Source organism: Pteronotus mesoamericanus, unplaced genomic scaffold (assembly GCF_021234165.1).
Source record: "Pteronotus mesoamericanus isolate MK-2021 breed Mesoamerican mustached bat unplaced genomic scaffold, CSHL_Meso_final contig_177, whole genome shotgun sequence".
NCBI lineage: Eukaryota > Metazoa > Chordata > Mammalia > Chiroptera > Mormoopidae > Pteronotus > Pteronotus mesoamericanus.
In genome coordinates, this window is record NW_026555073.1 from 2,935,060 (window position 1) to 2,956,055 (window position 20,996).

A 20,996-nucleotide genomic window follows, 5' to 3' on the forward strand; every position below is an offset into this window, starting at 1 on the left:
CCAAGGCTTTGTTCAGGCTAACAAAAGCGTAGGTACTCAAAAAGTAGAAGTACATAAAACAACTGCAAATGGTTTTGTAAATACAGGTCCATTAACATCTCAAATACAAATGCTGGGTTTGTTGGTTTTTTTTAAGAAATGTAGATGATAAAGGCAACACAGCAATGTTTATAGTTCCTCCTTTCCTATTTTTTATAAATATTCAGCAACCACGCTATTTATTTTTTTATAAAAAAGTATAGTAGTGATTTCTCAAAAGTCTTGTCAGCCACTTAGCATATTATGTCCAAGAAGTGCTGTCCTGAAAATGTTCTGACTATAGGAACCAGCTTAAAGGCTTTGGGATATCTTGCATTTTAAGTGATTTATTTAGTGCTTATTCCAAAAAGTTAGAAAAGCTGATTAAACCTCCATGGAGGATAAGGATGATCTGGCCAAAAAGATTAACTTGGCACAAGTTCCTCTTCTCCGAACTAATGAAATGATACAATAAGCAAAATAGTGATTTTTTTTAGAGTATGATTCAACTATAAAACAGGTTGCCAATTAGCAAAACTAGCCACAGAAGTTCTTAAATACATGCCTCACAGTTCACAAATAGATCAAAGTGGGTACAGATCCTCAAAGGCAACTTACGTGGGATTCTCTAGGCTCATTGTCACATTTGGACAATGAGGTACACATATGTGAACTGTATTAATCTGCTGATCATCGGAACAAAGTGTGTGAACCACAACTTTCTTGTATTTTCTGATATTGAAACTCTGTAGGAGGCCCCTAAAAATGTCTTCACGAGCTGATTTCTGTCTTGTTTGCAGGAATGGCCACCTTCCACGGTGGAAGCTTCACTAAAAACACAACTATGTTCAATGTCCTCATAAATAAACAGTTTTCTTTAAGTGGAATGCCATTAAAAATAATCGATATTCTGTACTAGAGATAGGATATACTTGTATGTGCGTGTGTGAATGTGTGAGCGCATGTGAGCACTTGTGTGATATATTTGCAATTATGGGAGTTTACATAAAATCAGTCCTTATTATATTTAATCTCTTTAATATTAGTCAAGTTTCTAATTGAATGGTCTTCCCGGTGCCTGTAGAATCTAAGAAAACCTGCAAGCTCTTTGTTAAACCTCAGGGTAAAGATCCGGATCTTTCTAGTCAAAAGTCTCTGCAAACACAATATCCTATTCCTTACGTCCATCACCCAAAAGGAAGCACAGATTACACAGAACAGCCAACCTGCGCCCTCCCTCCTTCCTAGGCAGCCATTATATGCAGCACCAGAAAAGCACTGATGGAATCAAATCTTAAGTGAGCTGAAAATACTGAATATCCTCTCTTCTGAATCTCAAATGTGCATAAAAAGATCTTGAAAAGAAACACAAAGCCACAACAAAAGTGGTTGAGCTTCCATTGTATTTTAGTATTTGTAACGTAACGCATCTAGTTCTTCTAACGCTGAGATCCTCCTCCCATTTTCAGCCCCACCTTCCTGCCGTCCATTGTCCTTGCATTAAGGGAAATACAAAGATAAATAGGAAAACTTATGATCTTAACTAAGCCACAGGATGTTATGACAGTTTTCACAAATTGATAAAATTCGATTTTGTCTTGATGTTTTATGCACAGTAAGTAAATTATAGAGTCAAGGAAAAGGGAAATAGGTATCACAGATCAAAGGTTAGATATTGCATGTGTCTAAGAGTCTGCTTATCCAGCAGCGTAATTTTGCAGAGGCACCAACCGAAGTCCCAAGCTACAGAGTTACTTGCAGCGTTAAGTCCATGGACTTATGACTTTTTGTCTAGAACTCTTCCTGCTACACTATCTCATATCAAATGAGGCTTTATGGGAAAGTGGCTTGTAACCTGGAAAATACAAAATTAAGTAGTATCCTTTTGCTTATCTAAACTGTATATGTTTTAAAAGGAAGGCTAATGACACCAATGGTATCAGTAAATTTGTTACATGCACTAAGTGATAAGAACCAATCTTTCAAATGTATGTATAATCATGAAAGAGAACCAATAAAAAGAATTATATTTTTATTTAACGGAATTCTTTGTTCAAAATATCTACTGTCCCGGCAAAAATGTGAAAACAGCAGCGCTTGTATAATGCTAGCGGGAGTGTCAATCAGAACAGCTTTAGACAGAGAAATTTGGCAACAACTGCTTATTATTGAAGAAGCGCAGCCTTAGCTGAATAGCTCTTTTAGAGTGTTGTCCCAATACACCAAAGTTGTGGGTTCGATCCCCAGCCAAGGCACATAGAAGACTCAACCGATGAATCCATAAGTGGAACAACAAATCAATGTTTCTCCCTCTCCCCCCTTCTCTCTTTAATTAAGTAATTAAATTAATTAATTAATTAATATGAAGTTCGGCTGGTGCATAGCCCACGACTCAGCAATTTCACCTCTAGGTTTATACCACATGGACACAAGAAAACATGAGGTCTATTACAGCACCATTTGTAACAACAAAAATTTGAGAACAACCTCAATGTCCATTAATATGGGAAAGAATTATCAAACTGTATACTCATACACTGAAATCGTAGTTGATAATTAAAAAATGAATAAGCTAGATCTAAATGTATCAACCTAGATCAATCTCAAAAATGTAATGTGGAAATAATTACAAAACGAGAGTACAGTTTTAAACCATTTAGGTGTATTTTTCAAAACACAAAAGCAGTAGTCCATATACACAAATATAATTGTAAAAAGTCACAGCAATGCTACACACCAATTTCAGTGAAGGGTGAGTAGAAAGGAGATTCATGTCAACCATATCATTAATGCTTTACAGCTACATCTTTGCTTTTTTAAATTGAGCCATGAATCAAATGTAGCAAAACACAGACCTGATTATTGGTCCACAGCTGTCTCTCATTATTTCCTGCTCTTTCTACTTGAACTACATTATAATTCATCTTGCTAATTTATTGCACAATAGAAATGATGTTTGTTACCAAATTGATTTCGGAACCGAAATACCATTTTTCAAAAAGTCAGAAATATTCGATACATTATTACATTTATATATCATTGTATTTATATATATATAATTAAATAGGACGTTTTGGTAATAAGTATGATTCCAGTTGTCAGGTGATAAGACTACATTGATCCGAAGTGTATGAGCGTTGAAATCAGGCTGCCTTGATTCAAAGGCTGGCCCTGGTATCTGTAGGCCTTAGATAAGTCACTTAACTGTTCTTAGGGTGTCAATATTGTCATCTGTAAAACAAGGACTGCAATAACAGCACCTGCCTCGTAGGGGCGCTATAATGGTTAAATGAACTAATAAATGGGAAACCACCTGGGACATCGTATTTGAAAAATGTTAGATATTATAATGTCCTGACAAAAATAGTACTAGCTGCTCACCAAAATTTATACCGAATTGCCTTATTTATATGTCAACCCTGGCCAACTGCATCAAATAATTACTCTTTTTTTAAACTCTCTCCTTTGAAAATTAACCAATTAACTAAGATTCTCCTGTTGTTAAGAGTTTTTACGGAGCAGTTTAATTTGCTAATCTATTTAAATATAGTTCATCCCTATCAACAAATGAGAGTGGGCATATTGTAGTTAGTGTTTGCGATTGTGCATTCTTTTCTTGCCCTTTTTTCACTTTGTCAAAAGTCTTCGAAAAAATTCTCGTCAGAAATGACAATGTCAACTTACCATTCTGACTAAAGATTATGGTGCACATCACACAGGTCGTTAAGGCAGGTTTAGCAGTTGGGGGGGGGGGTCTTTCTTTTTTTTTTTCCTAGAGAGATTGGAATTTAATTGTTTCCTTTCTAGACAAATATGCTTTTGGATTGCCAGTGACGAAAAGGGCATAGAGATGTCAAAAGCATCCTGGCGCAGCGGGATTATGTGCTAAGGCACAGGGCAGGAGAGACAAACAAGCAAAGTCTCAGATCAGTCAGTTACCTCTTCATAAAATCCCAGAGGACTGATTTTGTTTTATCTCTGCCAATGCCTATGAAAAGTTCAAATGAAGTTTTGTTGTGTTAACTACTTACGTTTATCTCGGTTCTTATTTTAACCATTTGTAAAAATAAAGGAGCTTCACTAGCTAAAGTTGGAAAAGTGTTTAAAGGCAAAGAGCCAATTTAAAAGAAAATATAAGCTACAGACATGGCTTTCTTCCTGTTGAAGCACCATTACTTGGGCTTTCAATAGGAAGTTTAATTAAGTTATGTGACGGAACCTGTACTTACATCATTTACGAATGGGAGTGATGATTTTTTCATACTGTGCTTCCTTGACAGCTATGAAAGCACAAAATTCATAATTTTGCCTTAATTTTCAAACTGCATTCAGGGACAAGTATCTTGACTATTTCCATGTGGTAATAAAATCACAAACTGCATAATTGCTATTTGGGGTAGCAGGCGAATTATTTACAAGCGCTCCACTTCTAATTTATTTACTTTATAGGAATTTTCCGCCATCAAGATCTTTGGGTGCCTTTATAATATACTGTGATTTTTTTTTTTAAACTGCGTTATCTAGAGGATTTACAATTTAAAGCAGAAGTAGCCAACTGATAGCCCGTGGGCTGGATCCAGCCCACAGATGGCTTTTGTTTTGCCTGCATCGTGTTGCTTTTCTTTTTCTTTTTATTGAGTTAGTTACCAACAGTTAAGAATTAGGTGAATTTCACGTAAAAATCTGGTTTCCTGACTTCTCTTCAAAAATCAGATCTTAACAAGACGGGGCCTGCATTCCCACCTGGTAGCAATCAGCTGAGCTGAGTAATGGCTGCCACATTTGGAAAGTGTCACCGGAGTCTCCACTACTCCCTATTGCCCCAGTTCCACTGTAGTTTCTTGGAATGAATAGGTACATACACTTCCAAAAACATTTCCTTGTTTTCCTCGCATTACCGCAAATGTAAAAACTCATTCTGTAATGTAAGGTGAATCATGATTAATCTAGAAATAAATATATACAGTTATAAACTATTGTTATGTTTAATTAAAAGTGAAAAGTTGGCAATAATTTGCATGGCATTTCCCTCAGAAAATAAAAAGTCCATTTCAAGGCCTGAATTCCATTTCATTCACATAAAATCAAAAACACTTATTTTCAATATCTCAGATCTCAAATGCAAAACTCAATCCATTTAAAGTTTTTCAGTGAAAAATCCCTCATTAATGAAATCTAGCGGGTCCCCGTCTGCTCAGCGTTGAAGTCACAGTCTAACAAAACAATTTGGCACTTAAGGAGGCACATCCACTGGTTCAGGTCACTTGGGTATTATTCAGTGTGCATGAGATTTAAGAGTAATATTTAATGTAGGCTAGATCCCAGATATTGGAAACATCACCATTGTGATTTCCATTTTCTATGTTGAAAACCCAGGATAAATCATATAGACCGGTCCCTATCTCCCCCACAGCCCAGAGGAAGGCGAAAGGCAAAGGGCGTGTGCAGAGAAGAGGGAGCGCCATGCCCAGGCAGTATCAAAACACACTTGAGTGTTACGGGTTACTCTCCTTCCCCTTCGCCTCTCTGAGGTGCTGCCCAATTTTGCCCCATTCCAACCTCAAAGGTGTAAGACCTGAAGCAATATACTATCTCTGATTGCAATTGAACTGCAATGGACATAGATATTTTAGGAAGTTTCAAGCATAAATCTTCTTAGACTTTCAGATATTTTTAAAAAAAGCATTATCACAAGGACAATACTTTCACATATTTTAGAACCACTAGCACACCTACAAAATATATCGATGCTTAATGCTTAGAACAACTCCCAAAGTCGGAAGAACTGTGGGTTTCTCCCAAATTAACACTGTAGCACACTTAATAGCCCGTGGTGCCCTGCAAAAGTGAATGTACCTTCCTAAGTATTTCAGAGCCCCGGGGTGGGTGAATTACTTTCGCATCCTTTTACATAGATGTCAAGGTTCCTACATCAGTGACCTCACTCAGTCCCCTCCCCACTCTGTGGCCTTTCTGCTGTAACTCCCAGGGGAGGGCTCGCTCCCTGGGGCTGGAAGTCACCTCCCCCCGCCCAGTTCTGGGATCCATTCCCAGTGAATAGATACGAAAGGTCACTAAATGGCAAGAGTGAATTGGGGGAAACCCCAACTAGCTAGAGCCTCAAATGGGTAGACGGGTTCAAATTCGCTATTTGGATTTCCTGCTGAATTTTTAACTGACAATTAAGGACGATTCAACACTTGCTGCTGAAATTTTTAAATGGCTCTACTTTCCTACCTTAGTAAGCAAAGTACAGGTAACCAAATTATTGAAGTTGGGCTGAGTCTGTACAGGCTCCAGGACATTCCCAGGAAGTTGATTTTTAAAAAATAAATACATAAATACCTGTTAACAGCTTGTTTTCTTGTCATTTGCCTCTTCCTTCTAAAAGGAGAGTGTAGCAAAAAATAAATAAATAAAACTGGTTAATTGAGAGTTCTGGTTAGTTAGCTTCCAATTAATCAAGGCTTTATTATATTTCACAAAAAAAAAATCTTCTTAAATTTTTTCAGAACTTTCAGATAGGTCACACACAATGAAACAGCAGCAGGGAAGAGCACAGAGAAGGTAGGAAAGCCTGAATTGCTACTCAAGGGTATTTTAAATACGTGGACAATGTTATTCTATTTCCGGTCTAATCCACACTGAGTAAGGAATAATGTGAAATGTCACGTGGTTTAGGGCTTTTCCATATATGAAGGCAAGAAAATAAGGTTATAGATTTCTGTTGAAGAAAATGGCCTCGGGTCGTCACAATTCCAAAAAAGATTCAGCAATATGATGTCTTTTTCCCTTTCTCTCAAGAGCCTTCTTCCCATCCCATTAGGTAGTCCGATACTTGTTAAAGGCAATATAAATCCCCTTCCAGATTTTTTTATCGCTTTTTTTTTTTTTTTTTTTTTTTGGCCAACAGGATGATGAAAGTAAGCCAATAGGAATGTTATGCCTTAATTTTCTAAACGTGGAGCCATTAACCGCTGAGCTTACACTATACTTATTTCCGTGGGAACACTGAGCTATCTTTCTTCTTCCTCCAAAGGGTCGCACACGCGCACGCGTACACGCAAACACACATGCGCGCACACACATACAGCCATCCACACGTCCATACAAAATAAGTTGAGCACATACAAAAGAAATCAGTAAAAAACCATAATTAGTTTAGTTAACAGAACAACCATTCTTTCTAATAGCACGTTTTCCAGCGTTGCCAAGCCCTTTAATTGAGAACAATGAAATCTGAAATGCCGAGCTCGAAACACCTGTAAGGAACCTTAGTGCACCTATCAGGACAGAAAGGGGCACCTCCTTACAATGCCCAGTACGAATATATATGGGTGGCTCATCACCCTTTTACAATCTTTTGTTCTAATAGCCTTTTGGTTGAAAGTCTCCTTTCAGGGTTTTTGTTTGCTTTCTGAAAGGCAACGGCTTCCCTGCTTGAAGGTCTGTAGAAAGATTTCTAAATAAACCACAAATGCAAACATGTATTTCGGGCTGCTGGGGAAAGAAGGCGGGAGTGAAAGCGGATGAGCCGTTATTTCCCCTACTTTTGTCTTCTGTCACTTGACTGACAGAACTATTGGATTTTGCTTTAGACAATAGTTCGCTCACCCAACCTGTTTTGAAATGACACTTTCTTAAAGCGGAATATACTCACACCTACCAAGTCAATGCTTGTCTTTACTTTCTTAACCACAGACTCATTAGATTGAAGTATTTTAGTCCTTTTGAAGATAAATTAAAACCCACTATCAAATCTCCCATAGTATGCCCTACCTCTGATGTAAAGGTAACTAACTATATAGAGTGCTACTTTTCATTAATTTTTCACACAGGGGAATTACCTAAAACAGAATATTTTAAATATACAGTCAACTGCCCTGGCTGATGTGGCTCAGTGGATTGAGCGCCAACCTGCGAACCAAAGGGTCGCCAGTTCGATTCCCAGTCAGGGCACAGGCCTGGGTTGCAGGCCAGGTCCCCAGCAGGGAGCGCGCGAGAGGCAACCCCACATGGATGTTTCTCTCCCTCTCTTTCTCCCTCCCTTCCCGTCTCTCTAAAAATAAATAAAAATCTTTTTTAAAAAAAGATAGTCAAACTTTGAGATGATCTATTCCAATAAATTTCCAACAGAACAATAAAGAACTTCAGGAAAGTGCCACTCTTTTCTGTGCCCACCACATACAATGTTTGGTCTGCCCAGGACTTTGAAAGTATGAAAATTTTACATAAAATCTGAATTTCTAGGAGGTTCTGTAATGAAAAAGGAAGATCTGAAAACACTTGTCCCGCCTACTCACTGGCTCAGGAGAACTAGATGAAGTACAGAGAAGCAACGTCTCCCCACAGAGAAAGTGCACACGCTTCTGCTTCCTACAGGGCCCCTCACTTCCTGTGATCATACACGTAACCCTCCAGATGAATTCATGTGATCTCCTTGGTTCCAGTAGGAATTTGAGTTGTTTGGTCATTATTTTCATGTGTGCGGGTATGATTAACTCAAACATGAATCACTTGGCCCAAAGACAATGGGAACTAAAAGTGCTAGATTGTTTATCTATCCGAAAAGTCCTGTGCACTCTTTCTTTAAAATTTATTTATTGTTGTTCGGTTACAGTTGCCCCACCTTTTTCCTCATTGCTCTCCCCTACTTTCTTCAATGAGGAAAAACAAGCCTTTGCCCCTCGAGGTTGACACCATTTTACTATTTTGTCACACACAGAAAAGCATCTAAAGCAAATTGTGTTACATAAAAATAGATTCAATTAAAAAAACAGTAAAATTTCACAAAACCTTCATAAAATTTAAATCGCCGAATGTCATGGGTATGTTTGGCCACAATATTTCTTCTTTTTTTTTTTTTTAAAGATTTTATTTATTTTTTTAGAGAGACGGGAAGGCAGGGAGAAAGAGAGGGAGAGAAGCATCTATGTTTGGTTGCCTCTCATGCACCCTCAACTCGGGGCCTGGCCTGCAACCCAGGCTTGTGCCCTGACTGGGAATTGAACCTGCGACTCTTTGACTTGCAAGCCAGCACTCAATCCACTGAGCCACGCCAGCCAGGGCCACGATATTACAGTCTTTCTACCCATGTTTGTGGGCTTGGCCAAAGCACCATGAGTCACCTTTTCAATGCTATCCTTTGACCTGTAAGGAAGAGGCAGCCTAAACAACTTTTTGTAGGGGATTTTTAAAAACTCTTATTACACCCATGATATTTCAAGTCTTCCCATTGATGATCACGTCTTGCTGATGGGTTTTCAGAATGGCTCACAGAAAACACTCAGGAAATGTGGCAGATCAAGTGAAACAGTAAAGCCCTTTAGAGGCTGGGCACAGTCACTGCTTTACCAGCTTTTACAAATGATAGCTTTGCCTTTGATGGTTTGATATCACATTCAAATGATAGTAAATTGGCCGACATCCTAGCTAGTATATATAGTGCCTCGGTAGAGAACTTAGTGGCAGCCTCCAATTCTCAGTGGCTGATTACACCCATGTTTCCTTCATATCATTTATAACAATGCGCGTATATCTGATCGATTTACTTGATGTAAATCTACCTTCCCTCTGAAAATGCAGTCTCCACGAAAGAGTAAGGTTCTCGTTCACTCTTGCACCCCAAAAGCTAACAGGGATGGCACAGAGTAGGTGCTTAATTTGCATAAGGACATCCACTGTCTTTTAGAATTTGAAGAAACTTTCTCTGTGTAGCTAACGTTGGTGAGAAATATCATAAGACCAATCTTCGTTGGTGACATCAGATACGCTTCATTGTAGATGGGTAAAAAAATATGTACATTTATTATAAAGTTGTTCATGGAGAGAAAGACTGTTCTAAACTTTATTTTAATTATCCCTTAACTTTTCCTACCATTTGGCTTATTTGTTCAATGAAGCTTAAATTAGATGAGCAACGTGGTTCTGTAAGCAGAACACAACAAAGCTGTTTCTAACAAAATGAGTTCATCTGCCAATTGATTGTCCTGGCAATTCGTATCTGGTTTCGTCTAGCCGCAGATGAACACAATTAAGCATGCTCAGAGCGAAGGCCTAGACACACAAGTGGGAAGGACGAGGGTTATTTATTTGAAAGTCTCTTAAATCCCTCTGTTCACCCTACTGTCGTAAAATAAAATGACATAAAAGGCATGTCCTTCGCCAATTAAGATACCAGAGGCAGATACTTAAAAGTGCAAATGATCACCTTTTGAAGCACTCCATGTGGTTCGCTTACATGTTAAATAACAACGCCTTACTGTTACAGTTTTACAGTAAGCAGAGCCTTTTTCTTTGTTAACTAATAAAGCACAACTTCTCTGTTGTGCAAAAGTGGGTTTGAAACATTGTCCCACTGGGATGTCTGTAGGAACTGAGACTGAAGCGCTTTTAACCTGCTTCGCTGTTCTTCCACTTTTTGTTGTTAACCATCTTTACCTCTTAAATATGACTGAAACACCCTTTTTTCTTGGTGCCTGTTTTCCTTGGTCATCTCGTCACTTTTATGATGTGTAATAAACCAACGTCTTTAAGAGTTAAAGGCAGCTCTTCAAACATTATAATTGATATTTAACAGTTTGTACACTGATCCCACAGAGGCTTCATTTTTCTCTTCATTGTATGAGAGCAGATTATTAATTCAATATTTAGTCTACAAATGCTTACAGACCTCAGCTATGTACAAAAGGCTCTTTGCTATCAGTTATGGAGAAAACAAATATCTTCAGGCGCGGCCCCTGATATCAGAATGTTACAATCTGAAAGGATCAATCATGGTCATATGTTGTTACACCAAAAGGCGCTGAGTGATAAATGCCACATGATTCCCTGGCACAGAGTGAGCACTCGAAACTATCTGATAGCCCGGGCCGGGTAGCTCAGTTGCTTACAGCATCATCCCTATACACCAAGGTTGTGGGTTCGGTCCCTGGTCAGGGCACATACAAGAAGCAACAAATGAATGCATAAATAAGTGGAATAGCAAGTTGATCTCTCTCTCTCTCTCTCTCTCTTTCTCCTTCTTGTCTCTCTAAAAAACAATTAAAAATTTTGAGAAGTTTGATAAATGAATGTTCAATGCGTGGATGATAGAAACTAACAGTTCTAAGAATTTAGATGAAAGTATCACTTCTACCTGGAGTGCGCAGTGAAGTCCTAATGGAAGAGATTAAATGTGAATGTGTCTGGAGGGATAGCGAGGTTTGGGAGCACAAACACAGAAAGAGGAGGAGAATGACTGGGGAAGTAAAAACTGACAGAATGAGCAGAAGGAATTGTTCCAAGACAGCGTGGAAGTGAGACCAGGTAGGAAATGAGCGCAATATCCTCAAATATCCCCGGCATGACAATCAAAAGGAAGGAACATGTGCAACAGAAAGTCTAAAACTGGCATCAATGTGACTTCAAGCTTAAATTCACATGGTAACAAATGACAATATGGAGCAAAGGAGACCTCTGAGCTTATGAGTTTGTGCATGAAAAGTTATCTGCCCAGTTCCATGAAACCAAGTTACAGATGAATTTTCAAACAACCACCCATTCAGACAGAAGCCTGAATAAGGCATAAGGGGACTTGGGCGTTAGTCCCAAGCTACACAACTAACTAGCCATGTGACCGCAAGCATGTGACTTCCCCTCTCTAGACCCCACTGTACTCATTTGTAAAACCAGGACTGGACAAACTGAATTCTGTAACCCATGATAACTCAAATGTCCTATGGTTCTCTGGTTCCTAAATTGCCAACAACCTGCTAAAAAACATGGGTAGATTAAATTGACATTCCTTGGAGGAAGTTGGTGGTTATTGGCGCTTAGCTGCCACTTCCGAGGTGTATAGTTCTCGCAATGCCCATCAATGGTATTCAGCTAAGCGACATATCCCTCCTACCCTTCAGAAAAGAACTGAAAGTTCTTCAGAGAGGAAATAAATAGCAGGGCATCATTCTATACAATCTAACAAAATTGCAGGCTATAAAAAGATGGACTTGGAAAAAGCCAAGGAGCGCACATGGTTGTTTCAGCGAGTTTCACTTCCATTGAAATTTATACATCTCTTTTACAACAATCCATATGGGAACAAAAACAAAGTTGACATTATCTATCTATCTATCTATCTATCTATCTATAGCAGTGTATTTATTTTCAATTAAAACTTCTTCCACCTTGCTCTTTAAAGGTTACAGAAATTCAGGATTCTATCCTGTCTTCACAGCTCCTACCTTGTAGTTCTAAGGTCAATCTAATTCCCCTTTTCAAATGCTACATTTCTTTTTTAATATGGTAACTGGAACTAAACATAATAATCTAAGCAGGATGATAAGAATGTTGTAAGCTCATCATAGATCCTGTAGATTTTTAGATCTTTCTTAGAAATCTGTATGCCGGTCAAAAATAAGTGTTTTTGTTTTGTTTTGTTTTTTAAAGCACACTGTTACTTTCATTTCTCCTCCAGGCAGTTAGGTGTTTTTTTTTTTGTTTGTTTGTTTTTTTTTTTTTGGACTTCCTGTCTGGAAAATTCCTATATAGAGGGAATGAATTATATAGTTTGCCTAACAGTTACACAGAAAAGGGCTGCGTAGCATCTCACTTCATCCTCTAGGTAAAAGTGAAAGGAAATGAGTGTCCATTGATTTTATCATTTAAAATGCAAACATAGTAATGCTGGCCCCATAAAATGTGTTTGGAACTGTTCCAGCTTCTTCAGTTTTTTTGGAAGAGTTTGAGAAGGATTGATATTAAAATTTATCAGTGATGTCTGGACTTTTATTTGTTGGGAGGTTTGTTTTTTGGGGTTTTTTTTAAATGATTCAATCTCCTTACTAGCAATCAATCTATTCAGAATTTCTGTTTCTTCATGATTCAGTCTTGGAAGATCGTATGTTTCTAGGAATTAAACAACTAAAAGCAAGAACCATGACTAATGGGTATCTCTTTGTAGTGTCTGGCAAAAGACCAGGTACACAAAAGCACCTCATTACAAAGTGGCTCTATTGAACATTTAAAAGGGCTGGGAAAATGTATGGCCTTTATTTCTTCTGAGACTAAGTTACTAATATTCCTTTTTAATAATAAAATCAGGTCAAATAATATGCTAATTTTAATATTAACCCTGGTTGCATTATTTTTTTTTTATTTTTTAAAACACATCAACTGAATTATGGCTACTTTCTCTTTACTCGCACAGCACTTGGATACTTTGTCCCTTTGTCCCTTTGTTCTGTTTGTCGTATGTTCATCTCCCTCACTAAGCTAGGGGTCTTCGAAAGCAGCCAAACCGAACTTCCAAACACCTCCTTGATAACAAAATCCTTGATAATAAAGCATTATTAAAGTCTTTCGAAGATGCGTGTGAGAGAAAGTATTTGAGCTGATGGCTTTCATTTCAAATGTAAATGTCAAGATGAAGCTAACTCCTTCCAGGTCTTATATCACATATCTGATGCAATGAAATATTGCTTTTTAATAGAAGCTTAAAATTAATTTTTACTTCCTTATTAAGTTTATTATTCCCCAGATTTTGACAAATACTATGGAAGTCCTTAGGAGCAGAGTTGGAATTTTTGACATCCCGCTGAAGCAATCCTGTATGAGGTCTTTAGGCTGTTACTCTTCTTATTCGGAACGCCTTAGTCTTCTAGTTCCCATCTCATCTGGAGGAATGTCTTTGTACCTGTGAGAGCTTCCGCCTAAAAATCACATCAAGTGGCAATGAAAGACCACCCAGTTATTTCTGAAGGTGCCTTCGTAGAAGCCAACAAACCACATAGTATGTCCTTATTACCTCCCACTCACCGTTTACCTATGACACTCTTCAGAAAACAAAACTGAGAAAATCAAAGCAATGTCACACCAAAAAAGCAGACAGATCTTAAATTTTTTACACACAAATTATAAAGCATTTTAGGGATGGGAGGAGACCTTAAGGTGTTCAAAGCCTCCGTTTTCTTTTAAAAGCATCATTTCCTTTAAATGCCTTCAATAGAAAAGAAACTAATGTCTCATTTCAATAACCTTTGAGTGCTAAAATAAAAATCATAAAAACCATGTGTGACAAAAGGATAATTTTTTTAACTGTAGAAAACAAAATTCATTTGCGCTAATCAAAGTGCTTCTTTTGATCCTTCCAATACTATTGCAGTTCAAACATTTCATCTGATGAACATAATATCTGTGTAGAATGCAAACCTACATATAAATGTATATGTAATCCATCCAGATAAACAAAATACTAAATAGCAGATCATATAATTTTTCTGAACCTTTTCAGGGAATAGGGTAATTTTATAATTAATGGTCATTGTTAAAATTTTAATTTTTGTCTCTGGCTAAAAGGATAACAGACTAAAGAAAGCAATAATGTACATTTACTATTAAATACTGGGTTGTCCAAAAAAGTATATGTTTTCTTCTGTAAAATAAAAGACATGTTTTTCAATTTCACCAATAATTTAATTGATTTGGATATTTTGAGTATGTTGGCTATCTCCCATGTCATATAATGTTGACTCTTAGTTAATGTCTCAATTTAATTACTATCGACTTCAACTGGTCTACTCGACTGTGGAGCATTGTCCAGTGAGAAATCTCCAGCACAAAACTTCATAAACCACTTTTGACACACTCAATCAGCCACAGCATCTTCTCTGTGCACTGCACAAATCTTTTTCTGCAAATATGCTGAAAATGTTGCATATTTTCCTCCATCTTCAATATTAAAATGGTGATACAAAAATTCACCAATTTTGATTTTTTTTTTCAGTGCACACTGATATGACAGCTGTCACAATACAATCTGACAAAATTGTTTTGAATGAAGTTAAAGACAGTGGAGTGCTACTAGAGCCCCCTAACGGAAAAACAAACAAACAAACTTCTTGGCCAACCCAACAGAAGCAAGCTGTCTTCACAGAAAACTTTGAAAAATGAGTTAAAATATAAATTTGATGACTGCTTAAACGTTAGGATTAAGCTGGGGTTAGGAAAGGCACTTTGGCGCGGCATATAGAAATTTACCTCCCCACCTTGTAACATAACAATATCAACAGACCTTTCAGGATGAAAATATTTTAATGCTAACCATGGAGTTGTAAGAAGGGTGATCATCATGAGACAAACACACTCCAGAAACAGAAAAATTCTATGTCAATAGCCCTGACACACATAGATACAAAAAAAAACCCTCAATAAAATATTGGCAAACCAAATTCAACAACATATTTAAAAGATCATACACCATGATCAAGTGAATTTTATTCCATGGATGCTCTGATATTTCAATACAGGTAAATGAATGTGATATATGACTTCACCAAAATGAATGATAACAGTCATATGATCATCCCAATAGATGCACAAAAAGCACTTGACAAAATTCAACATCCACTGAAAATTAAAACTCTCAACAAAGTGAGTAGAGTGGGAATGTATCCAAAACAATAAAAGTCATATATGACAAGCTCACAGATGATATTATACTCAATGGTGAAAAGCAGAAAGCCTTTCCTTTAAGATCAGGAACAAAAGTAAGGATGCTCGATCTCATCGACTTTATACAACATAGTGACGGAAATCCCAACCACAGCAATAAGGAAAGAAAAAGAAATAAAATGCATCCAAATTGAAAAAGGAGAGATAAAATTGTCACTGTTTGCAGATGTCATGATACTTTACATAGAAAATACTAAGACTCAAGAAAAAAAGTTTTAGAATAAATGAACTCAGAAAACTTGTAGGACACAAAATTAATGTACACAAATCTGTTCTGTATCTATCTACCAATAATGAAGTAACAGAATGACAAATTAAGAAAACAATCTCATTTAAAATTTCAACAAGATTAAAATGCCTAGAGATATTTTTATTTTATTGATTTTAGAGAGAGAGAGGGGATGAGAGAGAGAAAAAGAGAAAGAGAAACACTGATTTGTTCTTCCACTTATTTATGCCTTTATTGGTTGATACTTGCATGTGCCCTGACAGGGGATTGAACCTGCAACCTTAGAGTATCCAGACAATGCTCTAATCAACTGAGCTACCAGGCCAGGGAGTAGGAATAAATTTAAGCAAGGAGCTGAAATATCTGTCCTTTGAAAACTATAAGACATTAATGAAAGAAACTGAAGATGACACAAACAAATGGAAATATATATCATAATCATTAATTGAAAGAATTAATATTGTTAAAATATCCATGCTACATAAAGTAACCGATAGATGAAATGCCATCGCTATCAAAATAGTGATGGCATTTTCCACAGAACTAGAAATCCTAAAATTTTTATGAAATCACAAAGACCCCAAATAGCCAAAGCAATATCAAGAAAGAAAACGAAACCTAGAGTTATCATGCTTCCTGATTTCAAACTATACTACCAAGCTAAACAAACCAAAACAGTATGGTAGTGAGAGAAAAAGCAGACACACAAATCAATGGAACAAACTACAGAGCCCAGAAATAAACTCACGCTTATATGGTCATGTAATCTACGACAAAGGAGGCAAAAATATAAAGTGGAGAAAAAAAACGTCTCTTCAATCAATGGTGTCAGCTAGTACTTCCAGCATGATGTTGAATAAGACAGGTGAAAGTGGACATCCCTGTCTTGTTCCTGATCTTAAGAGGAACACTTTAGCGTTTGCCCATTGAGTAGGACGCTGGCAGTGGGTTTGTAATGTATGGCCTTTATTACATTGAGGTATGTCCCTTCTATTCCTATTTTGCTGAGAGTTTTTACCATAAATGGGCGCTGGTTTTTATCAAATGCTTTCTCTCCATCTATTGACATGATCTTGTGGTCTTTATCCTTCATTTTATGTGGCATATCACATTTATTGATTTGTGGACATTGTGCCAACCTTGCATTACTGGAATAAATCTCACTTGATCATGGTGTATGACCTTTATGAGGTATTGCTGAATATGGTTTGCTAATATTTTGTTGAGGATTTAAGCGTCTATGTTCATTGGGGATATTGCCCTATAATTTTCTATCTTTGTAGAGTCTTTACCTGGTTTTGGAATTAGGATAATGTAGGCCTCGTAAATGAGCTTGGGTAACTTCCTGCCCTTGAATTTTTTGGAATAGTTTGAGAAGGACAGATGTTAGTTCCTCTTTGAATGTTTGGTAAAATTAACCTGCAAAGCCATGCAGTTCAGGAATTTTGTTAATTGGCAGTTTTTTTGATTACTGCTTCAATATCACTAGTTGTAATCTGCCTATTCAGGTGCTCTGATTCTTCCTGATTCAATTTTGGGAGATTGTATGTTTCTAGGAAGATTCTATGGTTCCATTTTGACCACATTGTGTAATTTGTTGGGATACAGTTGTTCACAACATTTTTTTACAATCTTTGTATTTCTTTACTGTCAGCTATTACTTCCCCTCTTTCATTTATGATTTTATTATTTGGGCCCTCTCTTTTTTTTCTTGATGAGTTTGGTTACAGATTTGTCAATCTTTTTTATCTTTTCCAAGAACCAGTCTTTGGTTTCATTGAGAAGAAGAAGTAAAAGGGTTTAAAATTGGAAAGGAAGAAGTACAACTGTCATTATTTTCAGATGACATGATACTATATATAGTAGACCCTAAAGATTCCACCAAAAAACTACCAGAACTAATAAATCAATTCAGTAAAGTAGCAGGATACAAAATAAATATCCAGAAATCAGTTGCATATTTATATGCCAATAATTAACAATCAGAAAGGAGAACAACCCCATTCACAATTGCTTCAAAAAGAATACAATACCTACAAATAAATTTAACCAAGGATGTAAAAGACCTGTACTCAAAAAATTATAAGACACTGAAGAAAGAAACTGAGGAATATACAAGCAAGGAGAAGTATATACTGAGTTCATGTGTGAAAAGAATTAACATCATTAAAATGTCAATAAAACGCAAAGCAATCTGTAGTTTCAATGCAAATCCCATCAAGATACCAATGGTGTATTTCACAGAGTAGAAAAAAAAATTCCAAAACTCTATATGGAACCACAAAAGACCCTGAATAGCCACAGCAATCTTGAGAAAGAAGAACAAAGCTGGAGGAATCAGCCTACCTTACATCAAAATACACTACAAGGCCGTAGCAATCAAAACAGCATGGTGCTGGCATAAAAACACACATATGGATCAATGAAACAGAATAGAGAGCCCAGAAATGAACCAATGCCCTCATAGACCATTAATATTTGACAACAAAGGAGTCAAAAACCTACAATGAGGTAAAGATAGTCTAATCAATAAAAGGTGTTGGGAAAACTTGACAGACACATGTAAAAAAAATGAAACTAGAGCACCTCCATACACCATACAGAAGAATAAACTCAAAATGGATTCAAGACTTAGAAGTTAGACTTGAAACCATAAAAACCCTAGAAGAAAACATAGGCAGTAAAATCTCGGACATCTCTCATAGCAGCATTTTTTTCCAATATATCTCCTTGGGCAAGGGAAACAAAAGAAAAAAGAAACAAATGAGACTACATCAAACTAAAAATTTTTGCACAGCAAAGAAAACCATCAACAAAATGAAAAGATAACCCACTGAATAGGAGAACATATGTGTCAATGATACATCCATAAAGCCAAAGTGGGGAAGGATTGAAGGTGGGAAGTGGGGGTGGATGGGGCAGGGGAAAGTAGTGGCAGGCAAATGAACACAAATATATTTGAACAATTAAAAAAAAGAACTTATACAACTGAACACCAAAAAAAAAATCAAATAATCCAATTAAAAAATGGATACTTCTCCAAAGAGGACCTACAGATGGCCAACAGACAATATAAAAAGATGCTCAATGTCACTAATCAACAGAGAGATGCAAATTAAAACCACAATGAGCTATCACCTCACACTTGTCAGAATGGCCACCATCAATAAATCTACAAATGACAAGTGCTGGCGAGGATGTGGAGAAAGGGGAACCCACGTGCACTGTGGGTGGGAATGCAGGCTGGGGCAGCCGCTGTGGAAAGCAGTGTGGAGATACCTCAAAAAATTAAAGATGCAACTGCCATTTGACCCAGCGATCCCACTGCTAGGAATATATCTGAAGAAATCCAAAACGCTAATTCAAAAGAACTTATGTACACCTATGTTCATTTAGGATTATTTACAATAGCCAAACTATGGAAGCTGTATGTGTGTCTATCAGTAGATGAGTGGATAAAAAAACTGTGGTCCATTTATACAATGGAATACTATTTGGCCTTAAAATGAAGAAAACCATAGCCTTTGGGACAGCATGGATGGCCCTGGAGAACATTACGCTAAGTGAAATAAGCCAGTCAGAGAGAGACAACTACCATACGATTTCATTCCTATGTGGACTCTAGTGAGCAAAATAAACTAACAAGCAAAACAGGGACAGACTCACAGATAGAGAGCAGGCTGACAGCTGTCAGGCTTTGGGGAGATGGCGGGGGCCTGGAAGGGTTCAGCAAAAAAGGAAAACAGAGAAAAGACTCGTGAACACGGACAATAGTGTGGTGACTGCCGGAGGAGGGTAAAGGGGGATAAATGGCAATGGGAGGAGACTTGGCTTGGGGTGGTGAGCACACAATACAGCACGTAGATGACGTGCTGCGGAACTGTGTGCCTGAAACCTATATAATTTTGTGAACCAGTGTCACCCCAGTTAATTCAATAAAAAGGAAAAAAATAAAGAAAATAAATGCATACATCATAAATAATTTTTTTAAAGAGTTACGAGACTAGGGTTTGAAGCTTATTCGAACAGAGCTGCGTTTATAATGACAAAAATGTTAAAGATGGGATTGCTTCTTTAAACAAAGTCCAAATTCTCAGTTTCACAGAAACTAATATATTTTATACTCACCTTACTAAGGAAGCATTTCCTTCATTCCATTTTGAAGAAAACGGTTTAATTTGATTTCACAAAATGAAAATATTTCCTCCCCCTCCAAAATCTAAAATGTACTAAAAATATACAGTTTTCCTTGCCACAAATTTAAAAAATAATAATAAACATACATGAATTTTGTAACAATAATGTATAGGACTGAACAAATGATTCTCTAAAAACATTAAATGCACTGATAATAGTACAGAAGTGGCATAAAAAATGAAATACCTTTTTACCTTATTAGATTATAATTTTACAGGCAATTCCATGGTAATTGACTAGAAACAATAGGTAAATGGTTTTATAAACCAAAGTTCTCAAGAGAACATTTTAGGCAATACAAAAAGAGTTGGGATGTTTAGCCTAAAAAAAAAAAAAATTCCAACTGAGTTTGCATACCCCTTCACAGCTGAATTAAGCTTCAGTGACGCCATTCACAATAATGGTTTGAGGTTTTATTATCCTCACCCCATAAGTGCACTTCTAATACTCAAGATTAAAAAGTTTCACATTTAAGGCAATATCACAAAGCATAGATCTACCGTGCTAAGTCAAGAAAAATAAGACGTAACATCACTCATAAGCAAAGCATGTCAATTTTAACAACATTCCAAAATGATAAGGGTCTGATTCGATTTTTTCCCAGAGTCTTCCTGTGCATGAGACAGTCTTCAACTAAGATAAAGACACCCAATGGGATATAACAATTAGATGCCGTGACCTTGCTTCTCTCTGGAAATGTGCGCATGTCCACGTTCATCATAATCGGTGGTCTTACATGTGTACTTACCTGTAGTGCCTTCCTAAATCTATATTCATAAACTACCTGTGTATTGATGAAATGAGATTTCAACAGGCTTATGGATCAATCCCTCATACTTGGAAGCAAGAGATGAAAGGGGAAATAAGGAGACCGTAAACAGAAATCTTACGTTGTAAATATGTATATGGCTCCCAAAGCGTTTGATACCGGTTCATGGAATGAAACCTGTCTATGTATTTGAAGCCAAAATGTTGCTATCTCAGCTGCAAGAGCAACTTTTATGTTTCTTTGAAAGATGATGGTGGGTCTTGAATTATTAAGCCAATCGTATTTAGCAGATGG

General features: G+C 36.9%; 1 protein-coding gene across 1 annotated transcript in view; it reads right to left on the reverse strand.

Moving 5' to 3' along the window:
- The window catches only part of DACH2 (dachshund family transcription factor 2), a 389,866-nt gene that overhangs the window by 263,213 nt on the left and 105,657 nt on the right, over positions 1–20,996 (reverse strand). The window contains exon 2 of the mRNA XM_054566642.1: positions 6,364–6,402. Within this exon, the coding sequence (XP_054422617.1) occupies positions 6,364–6,402 (39 nt within the window). The remainder of the gene's footprint in view (positions 1–6,363; positions 6,403–20,996) is intronic.